This window comes from Saccostrea cucullata, unplaced genomic scaffold, assembly GCF_032062105.1.
Source record: "Saccostrea cucullata isolate Sc308-1 unplaced genomic scaffold, CSIRO_AGI_Scuc_v1 ctg14659, whole genome shotgun sequence".
NCBI lineage: Eukaryota > Metazoa > Mollusca > Bivalvia > Ostreida > Ostreidae > Saccostrea > Saccostrea cuccullata.
Window position 1 is genome coordinate 5,886 of NW_026919228.1, and position 9,466 is coordinate 15,351.

The 9,466-nt window shown below is 34.6% G+C and overlaps 1 protein-coding gene across 2 annotated transcripts; it reads right to left on the bottom strand.

Annotated features, from left to right (window-relative positions):
- Window positions 1–8,494: 8,494 nt before the first annotated feature.
- Window positions 8,495–9,171, bottom strand: LOC134282837 (serum amyloid A-3 protein-like). Of its 2 annotated transcripts, none has more exons than XM_062765234.1 (2): window positions 8,830–9,171; window positions 8,495–8,730 (listed from the first exon to the last, which is right to left on the bottom strand). In XM_062765234.1, exons 1-2 carry the CDS (start codon window positions 8,934–8,936, stop codon window positions 8,595–8,597), a joined length of 243 nt encoding a protein of 80 aa, XP_062621218.1. In that variant the 5' UTR covers window positions 8,937–9,171; the 3' UTR covers window positions 8,495–8,594. The 2 variants fall into 2 exon arrangements, with proteins under 2 accessions (XP_062621218.1, XP_062621210.1); XM_062765226.1 differs by having other exon boundaries at window positions 8,495–8,739; window positions 8,830–9,019.
- Between the last annotated feature and the right edge of the window lie 295 nt (window positions 9,172–9,466).

A 9,466-nucleotide genomic window follows, 5' to 3' on the forward strand; every position in this document is an offset into this window, starting at 1 on the left:
GAAAATTTTTATATATCATGCTGTAGATCTTCATAATGTAGGACTATGTTCAAAATTTCAAAAGATTATGACTAGAAACAAGAAAGATATTGAGACTTTAATTTCAGCCAATCAGAGCGAGGCGCACGTGCATGCGCGTGAGATCTTGCTATTTTGACCATGCTATCTTGTCTATACTACTAATGTATCCTTACATTATGAGTTTCAAAAAAAAATCATCAAAAAAAGAAAAGTTACAGCAATATCCATTATATTGGTCATTTCACGTGTTGCACGTGCGCGCTCTTGCAAGCACGTGCGCGCAAAATGACCTTCGTTCGGCAAATCTACATAACATGTCTACTAACCCTAAAAACATTTTACCTTAGTCGGATGTGTAGTTTACAAGATCACTCGTGGACAAGATTTTCCCAGGAAGAAGAAAAATAATAAGAACTAGTGCTAATTGTAACGGGGACCGTTACAGATGTTCCCCAAACGCTCCCCAACTACCTTTTGGTGCCATATTCCCTGTAAGCTTCATTAAACATGTTAAATAAGACAAACTCTATGCATCTGAGATTTTAACAACATTTACAAAGAAGTGTACAAAAATCATTTAAACTTTAGCATTGCACGCGTGCACATGTGAATGCATTTGCGTCATGACCATATCATCTTGTCTAGACAATCTATATTTTTAATACACTGAATATTAAAGTATTTAATCCAAAATTATTTTAAAAATTAATCATTAAAGTGTATGTTTGATTTTACTCATTTCACGTGCACGCACGTGTATACATGAGCATGGTGACCATACCTTCTTGTAGAAGTCCATTACATCTATCTATGTTCTAAATTCCACCCCGTTTGGGTGAAAACTAAGGGAGTTATAGCTGTTTAAAGTTTCAGCCAATCAGATTGCAGCACATGTACACACATGTGTATGCATGTGCATGTGCATGGTGACCATACCTACTTGTAGAAGTTCATTATATCTATCTATGTTCCAAATCCCATCCTGTTTGGTTGAAAACCAAGGGAGTTATAGCTGTTTAAAGTTTCAGCCAATCAGATTGCAGCGCACGTGCATGCACGTGTTTTCATGATAATTGCTTTATTTTATCTTGTAGGATATCCTAATGCATGGCTATGTTCAAAATTTCAAAGGATTTCGTCAAAAAACAAGAAAGATATTGAGAATTTAGTTGCAGCCAATCAGAGCGAAGTGCACGTGCATGCGCGTGAGATCTTGCTATTTTCACCATGTCGTCATGTCTATACTACTAATATATCCTCACATTATGAGTTTCAAAGCATTTCATCTAAAAATAGAACAGTTGTGGCTATATCTATTATATTGGTCATTTCACGTGTTGCACGTGCACGCTCTTGCAAGCACGTGCGCGCAAAATGACCTTGATTCCGCAAATCTACATAACATGTCTACTAACCCTAAAAAGGTTTTACCTACATCGGAAGAACAGTTTACAAGATCATTCCCGGACAAAAAAGTTCCAGGAAGAAGAAGAAGAAGAAGAAGAAAAATAATAATAATAAGAAACAGAGTAAAAACAATATGTTCCCCAACTTCGTTTGGGGAACATAACTAGATACGATCTCGTTGCGAGCAACGAGAGGTCTTCCGTCCGTTTTAGGAAAAGAAACCCACGTAAAATCGAGCTGAAAAGGAGGATTGAACCCATGTCGCCATGCGCTTTTTTTTTTACTTTTTTATCCTCAACGCGCTAACCATTAAGCTATTGAGAGTACTGCTCTAAACATACTTGTGTATACTTTTGCAACAGTTCACCTGTCTAAGAATTACAAAAAGCATTCATAATTTCGCGCCAAACGCCACGAGTAAATATTTGCGCCTTTTCTTTGGACTGATCTATACAATAAGTATGATAGCTTCAATTAAATTTTAAAAATAAAACATTCTTAGCGCCTTTATTTTATTTCGACGTTAAGAAAGTATATATAACACATTATACACATTACATATTGTATCTAGCCCAGTTACACTAAAGCAGTGAAACGGAAATTAAGTTTTAAGATTGACACTCAATTGCAACTTACTACTGTAACTGTGTCGGACCTGAGCGGTCAGTAGGTCCGTGCTCGGATTACCCGAGTTTTACTGGGGATATGATTGAATGCAATATTTACAGATAATAATATGACACCTGCCTGGTGTCTTTAAATCAAATGACCTAAGTGCTTTGAACACTTATATATCTTCAGTTAATACCGGCACCTGCCTGGTGCCATATGACAATTGCCTCACCATACAACTGACTATACAAGTCAACAGCCACCTGCCTGGTGCCTCTTGATTTAGCCTTTAACACCTGCCTGGTGTCTTACTGCTTACCAAGTTGCCTATATATTTCTAGCCAAGTGGCTACAATATACTTACACAGTATTTAACTTTGTAAGAGCTTCTCTGTCCTAATGACAAACCTATAGCCAACGTCTCAAAGCTATATTTTAACTAGTCACTGACTACGGCAACTTTGCACAATTCCATTTGATCGATACACTAATTGGTTTCTGTACCAAAGTGAAGACAAAAGCCAGTTGGCTGTACTGCCCCCTTGTACCTCAACTTAATCAATGATCAAAAGTTATCAGATATCATATTGATAAAACACCACAGACTGCCTTTCTTTTGGCAACACTATTATTATTTTCTAACAGAACATCATTTATCAATAATACTTGTATAATTCTTTTGTCAATTGACCAATTAATTACAATATTTACATTGATTATCTATTATAATATAAACAAGTAACGGGAGGTAACTCCTCAAACCATTTCACTACTACGTGAGAGTCGAAGTAGTTTTTTACATTTCATGTATCCTTATGTCAGAATCGTTTAATCAAACGCTCAGCTGCCTCCATAAACCCCTACTCGCGAAATGGCGGAGTTGACAGAGACAGCCGCCATCTTGGTCCCGCTTCAGATTTTCAAATGTTAATATCTAGAGTTCAGACGAACCAATATCCAAACAACTTACATAGTAAGCATCAATCAAAGAGTCTCTATTATCATTCCAAAAATTAATAAAAAATATTGAAAAACAAAAAGGTTAGAAAATGCAATTTTTTCAATTCGCTTCTCCTAACGACAGGAAGTACCGACGACGAACGAAGAGTCGCGTCCTGGATGGTATATATCACGATCTATAATCCCTGAAAGTTTCATGTTGATATCTTTTACCGTTTTTGAGTTTAATCGCGGACAAAATGTCATTTTTATTTCAGGAAATTGTCCCTAACTTGGCACCGGAAGTGAGATTCCAAATTTTCTCTCGGATATACTAAATTCATGTTACGACACATCATTTCTGAAAATTTCACGTCATTCCATCCAGTAGTATTCGAGAAATCGCGTGCACAAAATTAGAAAGTCAAAAAAATAAGAATAATAATAATAATAATAATAAGAAACAATAGAATCACTATAAGGTCTTCCGTGAAGACGGAAGACCTTAATAATAATAATAAGAAACAGAGTAAAAACAATATGTTCCCCAACTTCGTTTGGGGAACATAATAAAAAACTGAGTAAAAACAATATGTTCCCCAACTTCGTTTGGGGAACATAACAAGGGTGATGAACCAATCCAGGACTTGACCAAATTTTGGTTACAATTACTAGTGGAACCAACTTCGCGATAATAACCATTAAACTTGAACCTAATTATACTTGGTTACGTTTCATATACCACTTTTTATCCTGCAACTACCCCTTGTATTGACCTAATAAAGGTAACCTAATAAACCAAAGCTTTATCCGGTCACTGCCCTAATAAAGCCTCGTGCATGTATTCCGACGTCCTAAAAGCATTGTGACGTCACGTATACTGCAATGTTTACGCCATGGCGTCATAGGTTCAACTGCAGAGACGTGCCTAAATCCGTCGAAATTAGCTTGTTTTGGACGTTAAAATGTAAGTTTTTGTTGCAGGATAAACAAAATACATGATAACTGTCTTGAAAATATAAGCGATATTTGGGCTCGGGTCGAAAACGTAAGAGGGCTCGGCAAGCCTCGCCCTCTATCACGTTTTCTTACCCTCACCCAAATATCGCTTATATTTCAAGAAAGTAACCATGTATTTTATATATCCTTACCAGAGAAGGCCGTGTACGTTGAGTCGCTCCCCACAGCCGACTGAAGTCTAAACCCAAAACAGCTGGTTTATATAGACAAAAGTTGTTATGATGACGTAAGAGACAATCAGATACCTATTACGTCACAATCAATGCAATCAATAAGTTAGCGGGTTTTAACCAACAAAATTACCTACTAAATTAATAACGTTGTACCCATTTAAAACATACAAAATACACCACTTTGTCATTAAATCATACATGTTAAATTAATAAAGTCATTAAATCAATTATTGTTCATTTCTTTCGTTAACTGTTCATTGACAAATATTTACGGAGTTTATAAACATCGGGTTCAAGTTCCATATATTCCGAACTTGTAAACAAGAGTTAACCCGAATTTCACAGGTACACTTCGTGAAACGTAACAATATATTCCAGCTGGTTTTCCGAAGTTTGCACACTTTTTTTGAAAAGTCATATTGTAATGTAATACTTATAACATGAAATCAATCCAATACCGACTTGAACTTCATATTTAAGACCAGGAGAAACAAGGCACCTGTTATTATATCTTGCAATTCCTTTTGCTTAAGAATGTTACAAAGGAACCCTAACTTTTTCGTACTCTCAACTGCAGAGAGAAAAAAAGGAAGTTATAACTAGATTATAGTCACAGAAGTCTTTGAAATAAATAATTAAGGGCTAGATATTGCAGATTTGACCTTTGTAGACTTCGTTCGTTCTTACTTTTTATTTGCTCAAAGAGAAAGTTCTGAGTAGTCTAGACACGAGTCCTAAGGTTGGAATAAGCGAATGACAAACACAGCTTTATTCCAATTAATATCTTCGTATCGTTAATCTGTACAGTTTCGCTTCAAAAGAAAAAAGTCTATTAAAACTTAGAGGCAATATTTCGTAGAATTTCATTAACCTTCATTACCTAAGCCTATAGCTACAAGCTATAAATATCATATCATTGTCTTGTGTACTGAATTAAAAATAAAATTTACTTTGTCTCAAATTATTTGTTATTATGTAAGTTAGAAATGTATTTAGTACTTCTCTTTTCCATTTCATCAGAATATATGATGCTATTTCACGCATGTTCATATATTTTTTGAAATATTCTATACAATTGAATGTACCATAGAATTATATCAACAGGGTTCTAAGGGTTACCACTTGACTGTGCAGGTGTAAGATATTTGGTGGAATAGTATATTAGATGTGATTCAGAAAATGTAGTGATTTTTGTATCTTTAAGAATTTAAACCGAACAAAATACGTCCTATCAACTCTTAAATCACTAAGTAAGAACTTAAGTTTACGACACATATAGAGAAAATCTAACGATTATTCCGTTATCTCCATCTCTCCATTATGAGATACTGGTTTGGTTTCGACTGCGGGCGAGGTCGCCATTTCGGATGTTGGATCAAATTTAGATTTTTATTAGCTTTTTGTTGATAACTGTTTTTATTGTAATCTGTTTAAAGTGTTCATTTTCAGAGTGTTAATGAAGTGGATCAAATCTGAAGTTACCACTCCGTTTTTTATTATGATTTGTGGATTTGTATAAAAGAGATCCCATGATTCAGGAAAAATTCGTGTGTTAATTCATCATCACTTTACAAAATCCTTTCATTTTGGCTTATCCTCTGATCTTCTTTATTCTTCATTGCTTCATCAATCTGACGATCAATCGTTTTCAAGGAATAATTTTCTGTCCGAAATATTAAATGATTTACAAACTTAGATTGGAAAATTCTTTGAAAGGTGCCGCGGTGAAAATTGAAATTACAAAAAAAAGTTTTCCTATTCCCCAAAGTTTTTATGTATTTATTTTTTTAGAGGCATTTCTATTTTACCTGACACCCATGTTTTATATAACCGAGCATTTGATGCATATATACCACGCGGCTGTTCCCATCAGATAATAGGAAAGTTCAAATATTCTTTACGTCTCTAATTAATATTTTGCGTTAATATACTTCTGTATCAAGTAACAGCTAGAGTCACCTTGTCTGTTTTAATTAGAGGATTCGTAACAAAGTTGTCAAGATGATTATCTCATGAAACAGGCGTTTGATTCAGCTTTCATCTAAAAAAGAAGAAGAAAAAACTTAAAGAAGCTCAAAATAACCCTGCATATGTCAAAATCCACAATTTCTGCTCCAATTATCGAATTCTTCTTAGGGCTTCAAGCAGCGAATTATCAGTCAATGAGGTTACTATGAAAACATATCCACACACGAAGAATATGAAGTTTCACAAAAGCCATCGAACCGTCATTTTGAAAAGGAAGTGATGCTAAAGGTGAAATCAATTTCCTTCAAGAAAATGGCAAGAATTTAGGGAGAACCTCAAAATAATTTATCATGAAAAGATGTCATTCTACACTGCCCGTACATACAGTATACCCTGTGAGTATTTCTCTTATTTTGTAAATTTTAGAGTTACCTGGTTGCATTAACACAAAATTTTCAATTGATTCAAATATTTACAAAATGACAGTTCGCTACATACTGTAACTAAATTATCATTAGGATTCTGAGCAGTCGAAAAGACTTATTTTGTGTTATTGATACCCTTTATGTAATTCTCTGAAACAAAACCATGTGTAGCTTATTAAACCTCCCTAAAATGTGTAGGGAACAAATGATATTAAACAGTGTTGATTAATAAAAATAAGAATAAACGGGTTCTGCAAAATAAATTCGTGTATTTTAAGGCGCATATTTACTATCAACCGTAGGAGGAAGATTGTCTTTTGTAAACGGGTTTGTACATATTGTGGACAGGACCCCCACTCTTCCCCCTTCCTCCTCTTACCCCCCGACAATCAACCCCGGGACTTGTTGGCATTTTTTCCCCCACAGATTATTTCTTATTGTACTTATTATTCATACCATAAGAAAAATCGGGACCCCCCCCCCACCCCCGCACCACCACCACCAAAATAATCGTAATGTTGTGGGTGTGTTTTTGTTTGAAACTTATTTTGGGGTATACATAATAACTAAGAACATGTGTATATTAAATATAATCTTTGGGATAAAGGTCCATAAATCCACAGGGATGAATATCGGGGGGAATTTATCCATTGATTGCAGGTTAAAGCGAGATAACTCCCACAAATTCACCATGATATCCAATCGAAATCAAGGACTCTTTGTTAGAGTTATCTTTCTTTGTCTGTATAATATTGTGGATGCCCAGTTTGTCCCAAAAATCCATGGTGTAAGTACGTTAACACTTTTTTCACAAAAAGTTATTCTTTTTGGAAGCTTTATCACATCAATCCATTTTGAATTATCAAGTTATAGAGAATTTTTTTTCACTAAGAGATGGGGGATATAAACAGATGTTCCTATTTCGGGGAGAAGCGGGACTTTACTTCATATAAGGCATTCCTAAGAATTCTTACGAAGAGTTGTTTCCTAAGGTGACCATTTTCATTCTGGCTAATTTCCTAAAGGACTTTGAAAAGTGAATTGGGAGGTAAAAAGCTGAAATTATACCGAGCATCAAAATTAAGCCACGATGTGCAGAATACTAGTATATGAATATATGTTTGTTGACTATATTAAGGGTAAAAACTTCGAAATAGCAGATTGAAGATATAAAATTGGAAAAATAATTTTAAATTCATATGTATTTTTTGAGAAGCGATATACGATATACCCGTTCTTTGTAGTTAGGACAGGACATGGAAGTGACAAATATCTCATTTGTACCCTCATTTTCCAGAAAAATATTAATGCTAGGAAAAATAGATAAAGAATTTGATAATATGATCGTAGGATTTGTGGTGCCCCTAACAAAGGACAATTTGATAAAGATCAATGACTTAATGATCCCAGGGTCTGGTATTAGCTCAACGAGAGATTTAAGCATAATATTCTGTGTTAAAATTTAATTCATTTCTTTGATTTATAATATTTGCATCACAACAATGAACATTGATATGAAAACTTTGATTTTGCTCCTGATTCCCCCTTTTTTTACCGTACAGTTATCTGAGAGGGGGGGGGGGGCGTTATTTACCTGGAGATCCCCAATATTCAAGATATCAAACATCTATATAAAGTTATACACGTTTCAATACACAGGAAGAATTAGTCTGTGTTTGGTAATCAGGGTCAACATATTTCGTGTCTAATTTTGAGTAAAAATACTTTAATATTTTGATTATTTCAATATAAAATTTATTTGTATGCTAAACATATTCATCGTAATCTTTTGAAGGGAAAAAAAATATAGTTTTATAAACCCTTTCTTGTAATATTAAAGAAAAGATTAATGTTTTGTGGATATGTTTTGTGATTACTTTGAAATAAATCAAAGCTGAATAAAGAAGTTGTAAATAACACAAAGGCATATTTAACGATTATAAAAACTTATTTATTCCAGTAATAAACAAGTTATAGCAGAACATTCAGCAAAATTCGGTGTTTGGAATTGAGATGATTCTCTTGAGGTTTATCTATATTTGTCTGGCAGTCCTTTGGGTCGGTATTTGTTCGGGTCTCCACCTTTTCGGCCCCATTCGTTGGCCGCTTGGTCGGCAGCCGTGTCCTCTGCTCCTTGACCACTCAATCCGCTTTGGTAATTTTCCCTGAAATCACTTATCATTAGGAAAAAAACGCATTAGAAATGACAGATTAATGAATTATTGGGATACTGTTTTATCAAGCTGCATATCATTTTGCCTTACCTGATGACCTTTGCTGCCCAGCGACCGCCGGGTCCTCTTTTGGCGGCGTCATAGTTACCACGTGCATGGAAGTACTTGTCTGAATTCTTCCAGTTTGCTTCCTTCATGTCACTAAAATGATACAATACGTTACCAGTGTGATGTTAGAAAGCATTACATTCGTGTCTTTTCTTTTCCCTTTTTTTAAAATAAATATGTAAATCAAGATCACTAAACTGTTCATTGGTCTATCAAACGAAACTTGACAAGAGGTATTTTATAACTGCCCTAATACATTTAACTTTGAATTTCAAGTATATATATTTTACTTTTTCGATTCTTACATGCATTTTTATGCCCCCGAAATTGAAGATTTGGTTTATATTTTTTGCCCTGTGCGTCCTACTGTCTGTTTGTCTGTATATCTGTTTCTTTTGACCTTGTAGTTTGACCCGGTTTTACAAACTTAAAACTTTTTAACCTAGCTACTTAACTTTAACCGTGGCCATAGCGTTTGAACAATTGGTGCTAGGGCTTTCATACTTTAAATGTGTATTCATTGAGACAAGACCTTTCAATGGTTAAAATATTTTGACCTTGACCTTAGAGTTTGACCTACTTTAAAAAAATACCCTTGGCGATGACTTTTAAAGAGTTA